General features: G+C 35.3%; 1 protein-coding gene across 1 annotated transcript in view; it reads left to right on the top strand.

The window, feature by feature from the left end:
- The window catches only part of PAWR (pro-apoptotic WT1 regulator), a 109,389-nt gene that overhangs the window by 73,501 nt on the left and 13,585 nt on the right, over positions 1-22,303 (top strand). Inside the window, 1 exon segment of the mRNA XM_070599391.1 lies at positions 7,406-7,440. Within this exon segment, the coding sequence (XP_070455492.1) occupies positions 7,406-7,440 (35 nt within the window).

Raw genomic sequence — 22,303 nt, 5'->3', positions numbered from 1 at the left:
ATGTGGATCTGTATGTCTGTATACATATTCCTGATTTTAAGCACGTTGCTGTGCCTCTTGCTCTTTTCACTTAATATTGTGAGGAGACTTCCACAATAGTCCATAAAGAGCTTCCCTATTATTTTTTGCAAATGCAGAATATTCTATCTTATAGGTGTACCATAATTTTTCTAATTCCTGTTGATGCTAATTTAAATTATGTATAATCTTTTGCTATTACAAACAATGTGGTGGTGAAAAACTTTCAATATGTGTTATTTTGCGTATATATATGTATGTCAATCAGTAGGATAAAATCCTAGCACTGGAATTTCTGGGTGAAAAGGAATGAGCATTTGTAATTTTGATGATATTCCCAAAATGTTCTTTGTAGGTGTTGCAGTGTGAACATTTTTTTCATGTTATTCAAAACTCTTTGTGTATTATTTTCAGTGGCATAGAATTTTTTTTAATGTGTATAATAGTTAACACAAATTTCCCATTAATGGAAATCCTCAGTGGTTAAAATTTTTTGCTGTTGTAGTTTTTTGCTGTTGTAAATAATACTGGAGTTAACATCTGTATAGATTTAACTTTTTGTATATTGAATTATTTTCTTTGGCCAGATTTCCAGAGAGAAACTTATTGGGCCAAAAAACTTACAGCATTTTAAGGATTTAAAAAATTACTGATATATACTGCCTAAATTACTTATGATAAATGTATATCAGTATCTGGTCACTGGCATTTTGTGAGAGGGCGTTTATGAGTTTTATGTTTCTTCTCTCTGATTTATGTATTGATTTTCCTCTTAAAACAACCTCAAGCTTACTGAAAAGTTGCAAGTCCTGTACAAAGAACTTTTTCCTCCTTAATTGTTTGAGAATAAGTTACTAACCAATGCCCTATTACCCCCAATATTTTACTATGTGTTGTCTACAAATAAGATCTCCTGCATAACCACATCACAGCTCTTAAAATAGGAATTTAAAATGGACGCATTCTTAGCATCCAGTATTCAGACCTCATTCAAGTTTTGCCAGTTGTCCCAATCATGTCCTAAATTATAGCAAAAGGATCCAATTCAGAATCATGAGTTGCATTTAGTTGCCGTATCTCTTTAGTTTTCTTCAATCTGAAACAGTTTTATGGCCTTGCCTAACTCTCTTAATTTTGATTAACACTTTTAAAGATTATAGGTCAGTTATTTTGTGATATGTCCTTCAATTTGGGTTATCTCATGTTTACTCATAATTAGATTCAGGTTATATGTCTTTGTTAGGAATATCACAGAATTGTTGCTATATTTTTCTCATTGTGTGTTCTATCAGGTGGCACAGGATTTTAATTTGTCCCATTGCTGCTGCTGATCACTTTGGTCATGTGACTAAGGTGGCGTTTGCAAGGCTTCACTTCTTAATACATGTTTTGTGGATAAGTGCTTTGAACCATGTAGATATCTTAATCCCCATCAAACTTTTTATCTGTCTCTATCCGTTTATCTATCTATCTGGACATCTGTGTCGACTCACTGTAACCTTTTATTTGATGGGTTGTACCCCATTACCATCTGTATTAGTTTTCTATTGCTGCTGTAACAAATTACCACAAAGTCAGCATCTTAACACCAGTGTATCATCTTATGGTTTGTAGGTTAGAAGTCTACACGGGTCTTCTTGGACTAAAATCAAAGGTAAAATCAGGGCTGCATTCCTTTTTGGAGCCTCTAGGGGAGACTCAGCTTCCATAACTTTTCCAGCTCCTAGTGACTACCTGTATTCCTTGGCCAATGGCCCCCTTCCTCCTTCAAAACCAGCAACGGTGGGTTGAGTCTTTCTCACATTCGGACCTTTCTTCTTAGTCCTGTCTCCCTCTGACCTCCTTCTGCCTTTCTCTTCCTCTTTTAATGATAGTTGTGATTACATTGGGCCCATCCGATAATCCAGGATAATCTCCCTATTTAGGGTGGTTGATTAGTAACCTTAATTTCCCTTTGCTATGTAACCTAATATGTTCACAGGTTGTAGAGAGTAGCGTGTGGACATCTTTGAGAATCATTATTCTGCCTACCACACCATCATTATGTATTTTGATATTCAAATTATCCCAGATTTGGCCAGTGGGAGCCCCTTTAAGTTTTTGTATCCTTAGCCACATCTCCATCATTCTTGGAAAACTTCCTTGTTTTCTGGCATAATAAGATATTACACGCCCATCTTTAATTTTCCTAGCCTAGCCTTGGAAGCAGCCATTTCTATAAGGAGCCCTGATTCCCTCTCCTGGAAAATGATATTTTAAGCCAAGATCTGGGCTGTAGGTATGTTCATGTTATTGAGATCTCACCATTCCTAGTCACTATGTACAGACCTTCAAAATATACGCATGTCTACACATAGATAACATATGTATATATATCCTTCTGTCTGCTGCTTGCCTACCTAGCTGTATCTATCTGTTGAAACTAATTTATATCAGATATCAATATCTCAATGCTAATCTAATACCATAGGGTTTATTCTAGGATTTGTAACTCCCTTTTGTAACATTGAGAAACCTATTTCCCATTATCCTTAATCTGTTTTCTTATTTATTCAGCACCCCTGTGTGTAACCTATCTCCCATTACACCCCTTCCCCACACTTAGGCCCCCTCCCCACATGTAGGCTATGACGTACCATGTTGGCTCTTCCTGTGTATGAACACCCTCCTCACTCTTCAGGCTTGGCGTCCATCTGAGGTTGCAGGATGCCCTCCTTAGTGTACTTGGGTTGTGACTCCCCACACTGGATCACCCCCCTCCATGGATTACCTCCTCACCTTGCTTAGCTTCTGCCATCCTGTGACAGGCTGCTATTCCCTAGGGTCTTTCTTTGTTCCTGCTCAGACTCTGAGACCTCATGCTGTATTGCTTCTCCATGAGAACTCCTCATTGACCTGACTGGGTTTTAACACCTCCAGGCCAGGCTGTCACTCTGTGGACACTCACTTTATCTTGTTTGGGCCATGGCACGTCACCCCTGGCCATCCTTCTGCAGAGATGCTCTCTGTAACCCTGCAAGGGTTTTGAATTCCCCATGCTGTGCTATCTCTTGGACGGTATTCCTTCTTTTCCCTTCTGGGCCTCTAAAACCCATTTTGGGCCACCCTTCTGAATGGATGACCATTGCACCCTGCTTCTGTCTCTCAATGCCCCTTCCTGGGACTCCCTTTCTGACCTTGCCTCAGGACTGATAACCTGCTTTCCTTTTCCCACTTTGTAGACACCCTCCTCATTCTGCTCAGGCTCTGGTTTCTCAGGCCAGGCCAAGTGCCCTGCTGTGGTGATGCTCTCCTCAGTTTGCTTGGACTCATTCTCTCTGCCAAGCAGCTCTCTTTCATGAGGGTTTCCCATACCATGGTTTGGGCCACTGTGTTTCCCCCCACCTTGCTCTGCCCCACCTAATGGCTTTAGGACTGAATCGTCCAGGAAAGAAAGAGCAACGATGAGTTTTTCCTTTTTTAATCCTTATTAATTTGATGTTCTTGTTTTATTTTTATTTTCTAAGTTATTTTATCAATTATACATTAGATATTTTGTTCTGCATTCATCTTCAACAGTGTACATGTCTTGCTACATTATGTGTATCAGTATAGGTATTTTAAGTTAGTCCTCAGGGCTAAAAGTCCAGCATGTTATGCCACAATTTTACTGAGGGCTGTGGCTTTGTTGCTAATTGGTTTATTTGAATACCTTCAGTATTATTTTGCTATATTCTACTGGGCATATATTTGTCTGATCTTATTTCACATATGCTTTTATATTTGTTTATACTTTACAAGTTCTGATCTGCCACTGCACCTGTAAAGACAATGTTCATGGGATGTCCTTATTGACCATTCTAAGCTTGAATGAAGCGGAATGTTTTATTTAAACTGACACAAAACATTTGTGCTTTGCCAACATCTTCTTAGCTCTACGTAGGTCTTTCCCCATCCTGTTAGTAATGGAAACCATCCCATTGCAAGGAAGATTATTTTAGGAAAAGTATATTTTAAATCAGTTGTATAACAGCTTTTGGGGTTATTGGAAGGTCCCATTATGTAGTCTTTGAAACTTTTAAGACCACTAGCAGTTGTATTTTTTACAAGCAGTTATAGTGATACTGGCATTTCTCCTTTTTTCCGCACCTTTAGAATGGAATTGTCAACTTTTAACAGTTATAGTAATTATCAAGTTGACGCCTTTTGCTTGGAAAGTTTTGTGGCCACAGAAATATAGAAGCTTCAATTTACCATTGTAAAGTGGAGTTTATATTTCTATAGAATTTTATGTTAATGTGTAGAAACATCAAGCATTTTCCTCCTTAAAATTATAAGGGGCTCTTTTGCTGCATATAGAAGTTGACTTTTTTTTTCTAGCTAATATTTCTCGTTCAAGATTTGCCCCATTTTCTCTTTTTGGCAGCGGTCTAGAGATCACTTTAAACTCCATCTGTAATTGTTGATTTTGAGTTCACATGAGCAGGAGGCTACTGCCCCTCCCGGTCTCTGCTGCTGCTAATGGTAATGTGGTCTGTCCAACATGGGCAACGCTCCGTTGTTAAGGAATGTAATTCGATGACTAGAATCACTGTGAAATAGCATTTAGCTACAAGATATATATTCTAATAAAAGACCATATTCATCTACCAATAAATAATAAGCTTAAGTGTTATCTGCTTGCTTCAGAGTCTTAAGTATTGTAATATTAGTTATATAGAAATAAGCTTAAATTCTAATTGTTTACGCATCTTGGGCATGAGCATGGAGTGATGTGATCAAGTATATTAGAGTTCTAATTTTATCAACTGCACCAAACTAGCTGTATAGAAAATACTGTATAAAACTTACTGAGATATGTTTTAAGTGACGAATTGTTTAAAAAAAAAAGGCTGTAAGAAATGTAGAAAACTGATATTATACAACTTCCTATTAGTATGGTGAGCTGGGAACTTGTCTGATACTGACTTTCAGTCATTGATAGTTGGCTCAAAGTATAAAATTAGTGTAATGCCACTATAGATTAGTGTTGCTGAAAACGCTCTCCATTTCACATTTCTGTATTTGTTAAAATTCTGCTCTAAATCTGTATTAGTCAAAGTTTTACCGTATTAGGGAAAATGCGGATTTTAAGCCTCAGAAATATTATTTATTGCCAAGTTGTTCATACCATTTCAGTTGATAAGTTGGTAACCCTCAAATCAGGAAATCCGACAAGGGCTATTCTGTTCTCATTAAGCAGTTCTGGTTACTCCATCTCAGTAAGAGGTAGTCTGGGTGGTCAAGCTGATGGCGCGTTTTGAAATATTTCGCTTATAACCAAAATGAGAGAGAGACAATGTTTTGGAACAAATGGCATTATTAGCATTTTTTCTAATGCAAATTTAGACAGATATCATTTAAAGCAAATGCCTTAGCATTTGTTCATATAGAATAAGATTAGGGAACTTCATTGAAAAAAAAAAGAACTTTTATAAAATGTTAGTTGAAATACTGTTGTGAAACTCTAGGGGGGAAGTTCCATATGAAATCATTATCATCTGCATTCAATAAAATGTACTTTGAGTGGATACACAGAAGCTTACTATTTCCTTCTGCTTTATCCAAATAACCAGTGATGAGACATTTTGATCCAGTTATTATGGTTTCAAAAATAATTTAAAAACTAGATTTTATGAAGTATATTCTTTGTAGTTATTCATATTTTTATAAGTAGGAGATCTGTTTACATATGTGGTGTACAAAGTACCAAGATTCATCTGCCTCCTCTTTAGGGGCTGCCACTTTAATGACAAGGAGATAAGAAACTCTTTAGACTGTACTTGCTGGGCTTTTGTTACTGTCCCTCCTATATGAACAGATGATGCCCAGGGGAGGGTGAAAATGCCTTTGAGCCAGCTGTCAGTGCGGCATCCCCAGAGGTGGTCCTCTGAAGGAGTCAGGCTCACACGCAGGGCACGTCTGGTGCCCTGTCCCCTGGCTACTCCCTGCAGCTGCTGAATTCCAAAGCGCTGCTTTTTCTGAAGCTACCAAGTACTAGGGAAGCTCTTTCCGTAATATATATTTATTGCATACTGTTTGAACTGGGGATTTTGGGGGAAAAGGAATCAAAAATTAGGGGAAGGAAGTTCCTTCCTCCAGAAGCTTTCATTGTACTTAGAAAATGAGACATATACATGAAAAATTGAGATAAAGTTATATTTAAATAAGAGATTTAGGCTATTGTAATGGGAATTTATTGACTTGGAATAATTAAGACAGATTTACTAAAGCTCCACCTAGAAAAATTGATAAAGCTTTTTCTGTATCCTAGTTTTTCTTTTAACTGTCAAATTTAAATTGTAAGCTTATTGTAAAAGAGTTGTGCTAATTGTTTTATTAAACACCTACGTTATTTAATCCCCACAACAACCCGATAAAATAGACATTGTTGTCACTCCTATTTTAGAGCTAGAGAAACTGTGACTGAGAGAATTTAAGTCACTTACCCAGAGTTGCACAGCTGCTGAGGGGCTGTCGAGGTGGAACTTAAAGCTTCCTCTTGACCAAATGGTTTGCTGTACTGTTTCCCCCATGGACGTGTTCTTTATTGTCCCAAGCTGCCAGTATTTGCTGTTTTACTCTGGAATCTGGTCATCTTATAAAGTGAGCTTATTCTCTGATTTTAACCAGATCAGAAATTCTTTAGTTGTAGGGTTCCGCTTGGAGACTTTTAGTGATTAACTAGAGAAAAAAGTTGTCAGTTTTTAAAAGCTCATTTAATTTTGACCACATATTAAAATGAAACTGCAAAAATTGTTGGAGAGCTTGGGATATCAAAAGACTGAACAGAGAAATAACTGCCCTCTTAGTTAAAAGGTAATAATTTCCTATCCCAATGGTTAATGTTGATTTGCAGCAGTCTTTTTTTTTTTTTGGTAACTTAGAATCAGCATAAAAAGTACTTTGTCTCTCTCTTTTTTTTTTTAGCTACCTTTAAAAATAATCATCAATCATTATATGTATGTGGTGAATTGTGGCTTTTTTAAAGAATGATGGCATTCTTTATATATACTTGTATATATACAAATGTATATATTTATAGTTGTGTTTTTTAATACTCATTGACTTCTGAAAGGATTTAAGCTGTTTGGTTGATGAATGATTCTCTCTTTGTCTATTTTCCAAGCTTTTTAATATACTTCCAAATTAAAAGAATAATTTAAAAAAAGTGATTGGTTTTGTCTGAAAAAATCAGATGTACAGTCTTGTTTTGTCTGACTAGTAATGTGAATTTTTAAAAGTAATGGTAATTGTTCTAAATTAGTTTCTTTCAAAATTAGACATTCTCTGTCAACTGTTTTATATAATCTGGAATTGCATGCTTGCACATATACCCAAACTGACAGTCATTATTTTTACTTTATAGGAGCCATCTAGAACAGTTTCAGGCAGATACAAAAGGTAAGTGTTCTTCAGTTGTGACAGCATGTTGTAGACATGAGTGTAATGTCTGTCTGAACATGGCTTAACTAACTAGAACTGTTTCAAGCAGCTTTTTGAAAGATAGGAAACCTCAGTATTGTGCTCCTAAAAAGAAATTACGTTGTAAGCAGGAGTGTACTATCTGTCTGACCATGACTTATTTTGCCATATCCTGCAGTCTTTGAAAACTGCACACACCATGAATTTGCATGGGCCTGATGAACTTAGCAGAATAGAAACTTAGAATCTTTTTCACTTATGTACTTAAACATTGAAAATTCAAGTATATCACCTGTGTTTGGGCTGCCATAACAAAATATTGTAGACAGGATGGTTTAAACAGAATTTTATTTTCTTGCAGTTTAGGAGGCTGCAAAGTCTAAGATCAAGGTGCCAGCATGGTCAGGTTCTGATGAGAGTTCCTTCCAGACTTTCTGACAGCTGCCTTCTTGCTGTGTCCTCAAATGGTGGAGAGAGAGAGGGTGGTTTCTCAGGTGTCTTTTTTGATCAAGGCACTAATCCTGTCATGAGAGCCCCAACCTCACGACCTGCTCAAAACCCAGTTCCCTCCCACAGGCGCCACTTCCTAATGTACCATCACATTGGGAGTTACGGCTTCAGCGTGTGAATTGTGGGAGACATAGTTTAGTCCTGTCTCAGTCTGTTCAGGCTGCTATAACAAACTGCCACAGACTGAGGAACTTGCAGACAACAAAAATGTATTTCTCACAGCTCTGGAGGCTGGAAGTCAGAGAGCAGAGTGCCAGTATAGTCAGCTTCTGGTGGAGTCCCTCTTCTGGGTGGTAGAATGACACCTCCTTACTGTGTCCTCACATAGTGGGAGGGGCTGGGGAGCTCTGTGGGGTCTCTTTTATAAGAGTGCGGTTCCATTCATGAAGACGCCACCTTGATGCCCTTAGCACCTCCGGAAGCCCCACCTCCTCGTACCATCACTTTGGGTGTTAGGATTTCAAAATACGAATTTTCGTGGGGCACAAACATTCAGACCATACCACCACCTCTACACGGGTGACGCTTTTACCAGAAAATGTGTTTGAGTGTCTGTGCACACCTAGTAAGAAAATCAGAATTAGGTATAAGAAGTTGTTTAATGGAGATACCTGGGATATTAGCTTTCTTCTTCCCTGTTGAAGCCGTAAAAGTTTCAGAAGATGTGGTCATATTTGTGCTAATAGAGAATAATGGTAAATCTTACCAAGTGTTTGTAATGACCAGGCTGCTTTACATAGAGATCTCATTTAATTCTCACAGTTGTCTTATAGGGTAGGTACAGTGAGTACAATATTTACTTTCATTTCATAGATGAGCAAAGTGGGGTTAAAGAGGAAGAAGAATTTCCCTGGGTTACAGAGCAGGTCAACAGCAGAATCTAGGTTTGGACTCAGGCAGCCTGACTCCAGAACCTACAGGCTTTCACAAGACCATCGGCCTAGATTCGTACATAGAAAATCTTTTGTTTTCATCTATTTGTATGTTATAAAGCTTAAAATATTTGGTTAAAAGTTTTGGTTATTATAGTCTATCTAAAATAAAACATTAAGAGCAGCTCCAATTTTAATACTAAATTATATATAAATAAAATTCAATTTTTAATTTTTACCATGGGCCATAATATCTATTAGTGGTTGAAAGAGATAAGGAGGCCAAGATAATCAACAATTGAATAAAGAAGTCTGAAACCATTTCTGGTGAACACTCAATGTGTTCGCTACTACTTTTATTTTCATTTCTGAGTAATTTTGATTCAGGTATAATGAATCCTGTGATTCTTTTAAGCTTGTAACAGTTGTACATTGCTTGGTAATTATTTTCTTAACATGAATAGTTTAAACTAGGAAGAATTTTCTTTGTTTTGCCAGAAATCGTTGCCAATCAAATAGCTTTGATTTGTTCTATTTCCAGGCCACATTCTCAAACCAAAAAAGTTTTTATCATCGGGTCTTGGTTTGGGGAATAAAGATAAATTTCAGTGACTTATCAAGTTTTTGTTGTATCGATCATATGTATTTAGTTCTTATTAAATAATAAACCTTAAATTATGACTGGCACTTTTCAGATTTGTATTCTTTAACCAGAATCCAGAGGGGAATAATTTTCTTATGAATCCTGATCAGAAGCTTTATTTGCATATCATTGTGTTAAATCAGAGAGAAAATTGGTCTTCTCTGGTTTTTGTTTTAAAGCTTGTTAGACCATTGTTTTACTTGTGATCTGTTCATATACTTGTACTTTGTTTATTTTCATAGCCTAGAGCATGTGGTTTGTTACTCTTCAGCTTTCAAAGGTTTGGCCCTGTTTAATACTGTTATAAAAAAAATTCTTTTTAAGTTCCTAGTCATTATTCACTGACTCACAACTCATAGTTTGAATACTATCTGAAAAGAAGAAAAAGAACACTAAAAAAAAAAAGAGAGAATCTGTATCTGAAATTATCATTCCTTATCTAGAAGAATTTGTTCTCTTGTACATCATTCTTTCATTAACCTGTTCATTACTTTCATTAACCTGTCAGCAAGTTGTAGCAGTGACTAGAAAATGAATGATTCGTGGTGAGGGTGTCTGCTGACTAATGGGGATGGAGAAGAGGAGGAATGGGCTAAAGGATAGAAATTTGACATCACATTAGAAAATATTTTAAGTAAACCAAATAACTTGTATTTACAGCCAGACAAACTCTTAAAAAGTCACTAGAGGATATAAGCACCCACAAGACTAGTTTGTATGTGTGCTCTTATAAGTTAGGAATTAAATATGTAATTTTTTCTTACACATATCAAGAATGTTCTTTTTGAGCATTGAGGCTGTTAAACACTCACGAGCTGTGCTCTATTTTATTGACTTGACTCTTGTTTAGAACATCTCATATATTCATTGATTTCCTTTTTAAATCTATTTAAATAACTTTAGAGATCTGTTTGGAGGTGGGGCTCAGGAAGTTTCTGAAACTCTAGGTGTAGGAAAGAAGGATCATTGTCATATATTTGTGGGGTTTTTTTCAATGTGTAATTTTCTTCATAGAATGTTTACTTTATAGTGCATTGATTAAAATTTTTTAAAAAGCAAGACAGATTGTTAGATTTGTGTCTGTAGATACCATACTTGATATGATTTCTAAATAAAACCATAAACTTAAAAAAAACAGAAAGCAAGACAGTGCTGAATGACTTGCAAAGGGCGAGATTAACCAGGATGTGTAATTGACCACTCTTATTGCAGTGTGTAATTCAACCATCAGGAATGGCACCGATTAAAAAACATAGAAAGCTAGTTAAGACAAATATTAAGTTTTATCATTCTCACATAGAAAGTAACTGGTTCTTTTGTTTTTACAAATATATTTAATACAGTTTTATTTATTTTATTAAGTAACATATGGAAGTCCTAAGTGCTTCTAAGTCATTCTTCCCTCCAGTAGCATTAATAAGTTACATTTATATCGCTTTTAATGGTGCACAAACCACCTTCGCATGCATTACCTACCAACAGCCCCATTAGGCAGCTATGCAGGCACCTCCTTTCCAAAATGATGAATAAGGCTTTGGTGCCACATTCCTTCTGAGCAGAAATCAGTTAAGAGAGGAAATGTTACAAGTATTTGTTTTTATAAAGAGCATGGACACATCAGGATATGAATGTTAGAAAGAATTAACATCTTAGCTAAAATGTAGGTGCAAAATCTTATTTCACATCTGTAATGTTTCATGTTGTTATTGTACTTCTGTAACTAGAATTCATGTAGCTTTATCAAGACCTTTCTGCCCTTAAAATTTTTTGCAGTTACTGAAAAATGATTAGGGTAGAATTTTTATACAACTTAAAAATTATTTTCTTTATTTTAAAATCAATCCTCGCGATTGAAGATTTGGATTAGAAAAACCCACTCATAATCCTACCAACCAAGTCAATCACTGTTAACATTATTTTTATGTTTTACTTCCACCTTATTTTTCTAGGCTTTTTATTGTGTAGCTGTGAGCATAATGGATGTACGTGTTCCCATTCTGATTTTCTCCTTAGTTAATGTGATACAGGTATCTTCAACTTTTGTGTTAAGTTGTGTAAAGAATGGTTGGTATGAACTAAGCGATCTCTGCTTTTCTCCTTTTCAGTGAAGTATAGCATAAGTATACCAGGGACCCTCACTATAACTGCTTTGGGGATCAGTAATTTCTGCATTCTTTATTTGGATAGATGTGACTATGATTCCTTTCCTTAAGGGCCAACATGCTCTTCCAAAGTCAGTTCTGCTGTAACACGTGTTTTGAAAACTTGAATTTGTCCCAATTGATAGATTAGGGAAGAGTTTGACCATAAACACAAATTTTGCGTTTGCTTATGCCCAGTTTTGTTCATGAGAAACATTGGCTAAACACTGAAAACTATACCCGGCTCAACGAGACACGGAGGAATACACGAAACGCACACCTCAAATATTTACCAGCTTTCCTCAGTATGAGCCACAGCCTTCCACATGTGGTCTCTGGTTTCAGATAACCCTCCTTTTGACACTTCACTTATTGTGGGGAAAAAAGAGAAGGATCACTTTTAAAAGATACCCTATCTTGAATGATCTCAAATCTGTTGTTTTTGCACTAATATGCAGAAAAGTTCAACCCTTTAGTTGTCATTTGATTCTTAAGCTCTTTCATAGGAAATTGAATAGAACCTGTTTAAGTTTGAAAAGTAATTTATTTAGAAACAGAATTTTCGTGCAGATTTAAGATGTTGTAACACAACTAACTTTTTTCTGAATGAACTTTCTTTATAACCATTGTTTTAAAACCAGTAGTTCTTGTTTGATTGCATATGTGTTTTGAGAACCACAAGAAACTTCCTTGGTTTTTTGGTCAGGAGTCAAACCAAAAAAGTCAGCCAAATTCTTTAAAGATAAGAATTCTAGACTGTAGCATACCGAATGTATCTCCCAGTAGTTGAAGAGAAACCACTCTTGGGCTATATGAGACCTTTTCTAAAGAAATCTGTTTCTTCTCAAGATCTCTTATTTCTATATTAGCATATTAATTCTATATTTTCCCAGATGCTGTAAAAGCACACAGTAGCTGTGGCTCTTCTGGTTAATGGATTTTGCAAATGGACATAAAAGTCACAAAATGATAATTTAAAAGTGATTGAGATACTGGTACATTTTGACTGAATCTTTCCCTTGTAGATTTGTGAACTTTTTTCTATGTTGTAAATATTAGCTAAGATTTATATAGTATTTATCATGTACCAGACACTATTCAAAGTACTTTCCATATATAATAATCCAGTTAATTCCCCAATAGCCTGATGGACATGTTTTATTATCACCATTTCACAAATGAGGAAACTGAGGCACGGTGAAGTTGAACAGCTTTTGTGAGATCAGGCAGTTTATTAATTGATTTTTGTCAGCATATGTTACGTTAGCTCATGGTTACATTACTTTGTCTAGTATGAGTGAAATGTAGAATGTTTGATTCAGAGTTTGATTTAGCTTATTTTGACTCCAAGTAACTGGAAGTTACCAGTAATTGAATTTTTTCTGTTTAACATAGGCGTTTTTTTGAAAAGTAACTACTACATATGTAGCCCTGGATTTCACTGATTCTACTCAGCTATCTTTACTTTGTTTTTACTGTAATACAGTATCGGGAAATAGTTTTGTTCTTATGATCTTGAAGTCCAAGAAGATCTGAAGTATCTTCATAATCGTGAAAGAGAAATTATGTAATAATATTTGGTATAATTTTATTTTTTTAGTGCATTTTATGTATTATATTTCCTTGGAAATTAACCACTAAAGCTACCATCTTATTCCATATTTATTCTCTTTTTTAAGGAACTTTATTGAGATGTAATTCAGATATCATAAAATTCATCCTTTGAAAGTGTGCAATTCAGCAGTTCACAGTACATTCACAGTGTTCTACACGCATCACCACTGTCTGGTTCCAAAATTGCCCCAACCAAAAAAAGGGAAACCTCATGTGCGTTAAACATCAATCCCCATTCTTCCCGTCAGCCCAGTCCTTAGCACCCAGTACTCCGTTTTCTGTCTATAGATTTGCCTATGCTAGTTATTTCATATAAATGGAATTATACAATAAGTGGCCTTTTGTGTCTAACTTCTTTCATTCATGTTTTCAAGATTTCTGACAATGAGATAGGTTAGATGCTGTAGTTAGGGTAGATGCTGTAGAAAAATGTTAATTATATCGGAAAATTATTACCTATTGATGTTAAATGAGGAGAGGGAGAGGGTTTTACAAAGAGTATGATACAAAATGCAGTCTATCGTAATCTATGTAAATGTGCTTAACTTGAAATCTATTGAGGAACTGGTAAAAATCTGTGTAAAAGAATATAACTTACTTATCCGGGAGACCTGTATTTTTTATCAGATTTTTCAAAGGGATCTGCGATCTGAAAAGGTTGAGAACTACTTTGTTGTAAAATGTATTGGCAGTTATCTCTGGGCTGGTGGGATTACTGGAAATTTTGATTTATGTTTTGTTTCCTACGGTGAATATGTATCACAATTTTCATAAAGAGTCTGAGAGTTGATTTAGATTTTGAGTTGTTGCTGTGTGTGTGAAGGAAGGAGAGAGAAGAGCTAAGGGAGTGAGGGGCTGTTTGAGGAGTGGGAGTGGTGGGGGTGGGGAGAATGAGGGAGTGGAGCCTATTAAAAATGTGGAGGCTAATCATGTACTTATTGGTTATTTAGGAATTACATGACTTATCTAATACTTCTAAATATTTGATATTCATTCTAAAAGGAGGATTTTACTCATGAGTCTTGTATTTCTTCTAATTGCTGAGCTTTAAAATATCTGTTTTGGTGGAAAATTCCTCCAGCTGTAATCTCATAATGCTGCCAATCTTGTTCTCAGGATAGTTTTAGAATAACTGGTTTTTTCCCCCAACACAGCATCTCCTAGTCTTTCCACAGAAGATGTGAAAATTCCCAGAGGGGAAAAACTTCCAGTAAAGGGTGCTGTTTGTCTTTGATGATACTGTTTATTCTTTTCCCTTTTCTGAACATTAGAGTTAATATCTTTATAGCTAAGGGCAGAGGGGGCTTCTACTAGAGATTTGTGTTAACATTCCTGAGTAGAACATTACAGACTTTTTGGAGTTAATGAAACAATCTTTTATTCTGGATATTTTGCACTGCACATATCCGGCCCTCAAAATAGGTTAAAAACATTTCTGTTTTTAGAATAAATAGAGCTAAATTTGGCAAAAGGTCAAATAATACAATTATGACTATTCCTTACAAACCAAATACATAATGGAGATAAAGCACAGATTTTGTTTTTCAGTACTTACTCCTTGTTTTCAACTTGTATAATAGTATCATTTATGTATTGACAAGCCTAATATGAAGGATTTTTAAATTGTTAATAGGTTAAACTTTTTGAAATACTATTTTAATAAAGCTATTAAGGGACTCCATATTTCTAGGTTTTTGTTTGTAGTTGTCAGCATTGTAGTTTCTACTTGAATAAGCTTGTGGTTGGTGCAGATAATTGAATTTTTTTTTAAGCGAAAAGAGGTCTTTAAAAATGATTCTAATGCTCTTCTGTAGTGTGGTATGGCTTCAGTGGTACCTTACTCTCTTGATGTTCTTCCTCCCACTTTGCTGGTGTTTCCCAGTCTTATTTGCACTTCTTCCTTTCTTGTACCTATTCTTTAGTGTTGGTGTTATTCAGCTCTCTATCTTAAACGTTATTCTCTTTTTGTTCTGTGTATTTGTGCCAGAAATTTCCATCACTCTGATGACTTCAGTTACTATCAGTACATATGCTGTATACCTGTATAACCAATAACTTTTAAATACCTGCTTTTAGGTATTTCCGAAGCATTCTAAACTTGGCCTGTTCAAAAGTAAACTTGTGAAACCTGGTGGATTTCAGTAGTTGGCATCCAAATCCGCTCTTGCTCAAGTGAGCAGTCTGGACGTTGTTTATGACCCTTGATTTTTTTTTTTGTTTTTTTTGCTACCTCACCTACATCCAGTCATTTACCAAGATTTGTGGAGTTTATTTCGTGCATGTCTCCAGTGCCAGTGCACCAATCAAGGACACCATTATCTTTTTACGGTAGCCTCCAGTTTTGCTCATCTCCAGTGCCTTTTGTTAAAATGATTCTGCCACTTTCCCTGCTTTAGTGACTTCCCATGACCTTTAAATAGTCTAAACTAGTCTCCAAAGTGGGATGATGCACAAAATAATGATCAAGTGCAGGAGGAAAATACTGGAACTTCTGTTTATATTTACCTTTTAATCTAAAAAACAGTGGGACATTTATACTTAGTACTGTGTACTAGTTATTTACCCATTGCTCCCTTTCTCTACATGTCAGGCAGTCGTTTGGTACTTGCGGTATCCTGAAGGAAGAATGGTTTGTTCGCTTTCTGAGTGTTGCACAATACTGTAATTTGAATGTTTTAAATGGATTTATGAATTATCTAATTTAATACAAAATGGATAAGTCTGTGGGGTGGAATTTAAGGAGAATATCAAACCAAGTGTGTCAGTGCAGAGATGATCTCATGGTTGTTCTGCTGAAATCAGATCTGTTTTCATAAATTAGAAAAAATATCTGCTTATTTTGGAGTTCTAAGTGAAAGTTTTAAAAAATTTAAGTTCTTGTTGTGAGGCATCTCTTTCTATGATAACTACTAAAAGTCAAGTATGCAAACTGATCTTAGAAGTAGCTCTTTGAATCTCTATATCACAAAGTGTTAAAATAAGATCCTAAGAAATAATGAAGCATATTCAATTATATTTCATTAAAAATAGTCAATTTTTGTGAAGACAAAAAAATTTGTACCATAAATAATGAAAACAAATTTTAAATTCTTTTCATCCTTTTATGTTCTATTTTTTGTTATATAGATATTATTTTAATAATATGATATTGTAAATCATATTGTAAAAATAGTAGATAAATAAACATACCAACATGGGTATGTAATGAATAAAGTTTGGAGACCATTAGTTTAAATTCTTTCATAAAGGAGCTTTCAGGTCTTCCTGCTTGCTTTTCTAGCTTCATATCTTATCACACCTATGTTTGCATTTCATGCTTTAGCCATATTGGACTTTTCTCTTTCTCAAATGGGCCACATACTCTTTGTTTCTAGATATTTGCACATTCTTATTCCTCTTTTAAGTGAGATTAAACATTTTCTAGCATGAGGCTACTCAAAGTGTAGTCCTTGAACTGTTTGTTACCAGTTTGTGATGAGATAAGAGCAGAACTGGAGAGTAAACATTTAGAAGTTTGGATTGCATTTTGACTGTCATCGTCACATCTAAGTCCATGATTAGTGGGCTCCTTTCTGAACAGGATATTGACTTGTTCAAGTGCCATGGTGCATGTGTGATTTTTTTTTAATTTAATTTTTTACGACAGTTTAAGGTTCACAGCAAAATTGAGAGGAAGGTACAGATATTTCCCCTATACCTTCTCCCCACACATATGTGTTACCACACATTATCAACATTGCCCAACAGAGAGAGACATTTGTTGCAACTGATGAATCTACATCGACACATCAAAATCACCCAAAGTCCGTAGTTTGCATTATGGTTCACTCTTGGTTTTGTACATTGAGTGGGTTTGGACAAATGTATAATGACATGTATTCATCATTATGATATCATACAGAATATTTTCACTGCTCTACACATCTTCTGTGTTCCACCTATTCATTTCTCGCCCTATCACTTGTCCCTCCCAACTCTGGCAACTACTAAGCTTTTTGCTGTCTCCATAGTTTTGCGTTTTTCACAGTGTCATATAGTTGAGATCACACAGTATGTAGCCTTCTCAGATTGGCTTCTTTCAGTTAGTAATATGCATTTAAGATTTCCTCATGTCTTCATGGCTTCATAGCTTATTTCTTTTAGGTGCTGAATAATATTCCATTGTCTGTATGTGCCATAGTTTATTTGCCCATTCGCCTTTGAAAGGACATCTTGATTACTTCCAAATTTTGGCAATTATGAATAAAACTGCTGTAAACATCTATGTGCAGGTTTTTGTGTAGACATAAGGTTTGAGCTGCTTTAGGTAAATACCAAGGAGCATTATTGCTGGATTGTATGGTAAGAGTGGGTTTAGTTTTATAAGAAATCGCCAAACTGTTTGCCAAAGTGGCTGTACCATTTTACATTCTCATCAGCAGTGAATGAGAATTATCCTCGTTAGCATCCGGGGTTGTCATTGTTCCTGATTTTAGCCATTGCGATAGGGGTGTGATGGTATCTCATTGTTTTAATTTCCATTTGCCTGATGACATAAGATGTGGAGCGTCTTTTCATGGACTTATTTGCCATCTGTGTATCTCCTTTGATGAGGTGTCTGTTACGGTCTTTGACCCACTTTTTAATTGAGTTGTTTTCTTATTGTTGAGTTTTAAGAGTTCTTTGTATGTTTTGAATAACAGCCCTTTATCAGATGTGTCTTTTGTAAATATCTTCTCAGTCTGTGGCTCATCTTCTCATTCTCTTCACATTGTCCTTTGCAGAGCAGAAATCTTTAACTTTAATGAAGCCCAGCTATCAATTATTTCTTTCATAGATTGTGCCTTTGATCTTATATCTAAAAGTAATCACTGTATCCAGGGTCTTCTAGGTTTTCTCATATGTTAGCTATCTCCTAGGAGTTTTATAGTTTTGCGTTTTACATTTAGGTCTGTGATCCATTTTGAGTTAATTTTTGTGAAGAGCTTAAGGTCTTTGTCTTATTTTTTCGTTTTTTGCACATGGGTATCTGGTTGTTCCAGCACCATTTGTTGAAAAGGTTATCTTTGCTGCATTGTGTTGCCTTTGCTCCGTTGTCAGGGGTCAGTTGACTATATTTATGTGGGTCTTTTTCTGGGCTATCTGTTCCACTGCTCTGTTTGTCTTTTGCCAGTACCACATTCTCCTGATTATTGTAGCTTTATAGAAGTATTGACGTTTGGTAGCCTCTGACTTTGCTCTTCAGAGTCCTCCAGCTTTGTTCTTCTCCTTCAGTATCGTGGGGCTATCTTGGGTCTTTTGCCTCTCCACGTAAATCTTAGAATCAGTTTGTCAGTAGTCACAAAATGACTTGCTGGGGTTTTGATTGGGTTTTTATTGAATCCATAGATCAATTTGGGAAGAGCTGACTTCTTGCCAATATTGAATCTTCCTATCCATTAACAGGGAATATCTCTCCATTTATTTAATTCTTTGATATCCTTTATCAGAGTTTTGCATTTTTCCTTATATGGATCTTGTATGTATTTTGTTAGGTTTATACCTAAGTATTTCACTTTTGGGGTATTACTGTAAATGTATTCTGTTTTTAATTTCAAATTCCACTTGCTTGTTGCTAGTGTATAGGAAAGCAATTGACTTTTGTTTATTAACCTTGTATCCTGCAACCTTGCTATAATCACTTATTCCGGGAATATTTTTGTTGATTCTTTTGGATTTTCTACATAGATGATCATGTCATCTGTGAACAAAGACACAAAGTTTTATTTCTTCCTTCCTAATCTTTCTACCTTTTATTTCCTTTTCTTTTCTTATTCTATTGACTAGGACTTCCAGTAAGATTCTTAAAAGGAGTGGTGAGAGGGGACATCCTTACATTTTTCTAATCTTTACAGGAAAACTTCTAGTGTCTCACCATTAAGTACGATGTAAGTTTTTTGTAGATATTCTTTATCAAGTTGAGGAGTTAGTTTGTGTAGAGTTTTTATCAGGAATAGGTGTTGGATTTTGTCTCTTGCTTATTCTGAATGTATTGATATGATCATGTGATTTTTCTTCTTTAGCCCATTGATGTGATGGATTACATTAACTGATTTTTTGCATGTTGAAACAGCCTTTCATACCTGGGATAAATCCCACTTGATTTTGGTGTGTAATTCTTTTTATACATTGTTGAATTTGATTTTCAGATATTTTTGTTAAGGATCTTTGCATCTATGTTCACGAGAGAGAACTAGTTTGTAGTTTTCTTGTGACGTCCTTGTCTGATTTTAGTATTAGGGTAATGCTGGCCTCATAGAATAAGTGAAGAAGTATTCCCTCTGCTTCTGTCTTCTGGAGGAGATTTTAGAGAATTGGTATAATTTCTTCCTAAAATGTTGGGTAGGATTCACCAGTGAACCCATCTGGGCCTGGTGTTTTTGTTTTAGAAGGTTATTAATTATTGATTCAGTCTCTTTAAGAGATATAGGCTTATTCAGATTGTTTCTTGTGTGAGTTTTGGCACGTTGTGTCTTTCAAGGATTTGGTCAATTTCTTTTAGGTTATCAAATTTGTAGGCAGAGTTCATAGTATTCCTTTATCATCCTTGTAATGTCCATGAAATTTTTAGTGATATCCCCTCTTTCATTTCTGATATTAGTAATCTGTGTCTTCTTGTTTTCTTAGCCTAGCTAGAGGCCTACTGATTTTGTTGATCTTTTCAAAGAAACAACTTTTGGTTTCATTGATTTTTCTCTGTTTCTTGTTTTCAATTTCATTGATTTCTACTCTTATTCTTATTTCATCTCTTGTGCTTACTTTGGATTTAATTTGCTCTTCCTTTTCTAGTTTCCTAAGGTAGAACCTTAAAGAATATGCATTTTAGATCTCCTTTTCTAATATGTGCATTCAGTGCTATAAAGTTCCCTCTAAGCACTGCTTTCACTGCATCTCACAAATTTTAAATTCTGAGTTCATTTTTGTTTAGTTGAAATATTTTTTAATTTCTCTTGAGATTTCTTCTTTGACCTATATGCTATTAAAAGTGTGTTGAGGGGTTGGCCGGGTGGCGCAGTGGTTAAGTTTGCGTACTCTGCTTCGGTGGCCCTGGGTTTGCTGGTTTGGATTCTGGCCATGGACCTATGCATGCTTATCAAGCCATGCTGTGGCAGGCATCCAACATATAAAACAGAGGAAGATAGGCACAGATGTTAGCTTAGGGCCAATCTTCCTCAGCAAAAAGAGGAGGATTGGTGGCGGATGTTAGCTCAGGGCTAATATTGCTAAAAAAAAAAAAAGTGTTGAAATCATCTCTGTGTATTTTGGGATTTTCCAGTTATCTTTTTCTTAGTTTAATTCTGTTGTGGTCTGAAAGCAGGCATTGTATGATTTCTATTCTTTTAAATTTGTAGAGGTGTGTATTAGGGCCTAGAACATAGTCTATCTTGGTGAATGTTCCATGTGAGCTTGAGAAGAATGTGTATTCCTCTGTACATGTGTTATTTTCATGTTAGTCATTCGTAACCCAAAATGTGTAAGAATTGAAGAAAATGTAAGTATTAATTTATTTTAGAAATCTTGTGTTAAATTTAATCACTTATTCTTGGTCAATAAATAAAACAATTAAAAACTAAACATATAATAATTAAACAAAAATAAAACAAGAAAATATATAAAAAGTAACAATCTTTTTCATGCTTTTCAATTTCTGCTTTTGTTAGTATTATCTAAATCCAGGAGGTAAAATTTATATACTTTATTTTTAATCCTAATTTTCTTATAATAAAACGGACTTTATTAGACTTTTTGATAAGAAAAGATACACCTTTTCTGAACGTGATGGTAGTGGTAAACCAATTGATGATGATGTAAGTAATTTCAGAGAGATACAGAACAAAACAGTTTGTCTAAGTTTTGTTGGGAAGCATCGTCCCTCCTGTGTTGAGTTAAATTTTGAGCTGTAACTGATGAGAAGTGCTAAACCACAGTGGGTTATTTGCAGTAATGTACTGGCTACTAAAACAATAAAACCATCAAAATTTAAGTGGTGTGACATAAATACTTTCGCAACCACAAATGCATTATTTGAAAGAAAAACTATTAGAATTAAGCTGGCAGAAGCAGATCTGCAGGATTTCATGTGTAATCAGTGCTCTGAGTTTCTTTTAAAGTCTCGCTTCAGCTTGCTAACAGTAAAAATCTACACACAATTGGCAACACAAGATGTTTGTTTGGAAATGTTGGATCTGTAGCGAAGAAGGTAGTTCATGTAATACTCCCCAGCAGCACAATAGCTTGATAGATTTAGCAACAGTCTAGTGTTACAGAAGCCCAACTCTTAGACAAGTAAGGGTAGCAAAGGCATTTTTGTTACAATTTGATGAACACAGTGATTTTGCTGACATAATAGTGATATGAAGGAAGAATTTACTTTTCAACTGCCTTGCTGACAAGCACAACTTGCTCTGAAGTATATAAAACTTGAAGGGTTTACAAATCAACAAATGTGGTTTAGAGTTTTCCTTTGCTTTTGTAGGAGTATGTTCTGATTATATAGAGACAGTGACAGGAAAAACATGCTGAAACTTGTGCCAAAGTGTAAATCAGTGTCCTGCTTCTTTCATTGAGAAAGTCTTGCGATGTCAGCTGAACTAAACAGTATACTTGCTGTGTCAGCTAAATTAACAGCAGTTCACTGGAAGTGTGAATTACTTAAACACTAATGCATTAAATTTTGGATTTTTTAATAAATGTTAATTTGGAAGCTGAACCAATTAGCCATTATCATATGCTGAGGTATACAGTGATTTTCAAAGGGAAATTCTCAGACAAAAGTATTTGAATTTTGGGATGAACTCAGTGTTTTTGCAATGTAAGAAACCAGTTTGGCCCCCAGCTTTTTCAATACGTGAAGTAGACTTATTTGTCTGATAGCTTCACTCTTTTTTTTTTTTTTAATGATCTTAGCCTTCCATGCGAGGAAGGAATATCCAATGTACTCAATGTTATCTAAGATCAAAGAACAAAAATAAAAGATAGAAATTTGGGGTAAAGTTTCTACAAATTGTTATGAGTGCCACAATATAGTAACAATTATCAGTAAA

Source organism: Equus przewalskii, chromosome 29 (genome assembly GCF_037783145.1).
Source record: "Equus przewalskii isolate Varuska chromosome 29, EquPr2, whole genome shotgun sequence".
NCBI lineage: Eukaryota > Metazoa > Chordata > Mammalia > Perissodactyla > Equidae > Equus > Equus przewalskii.
Note: the sequence above shows the minus strand (reverse complement) of the source record. Positions and strands in the feature narration are given on the sequence as shown.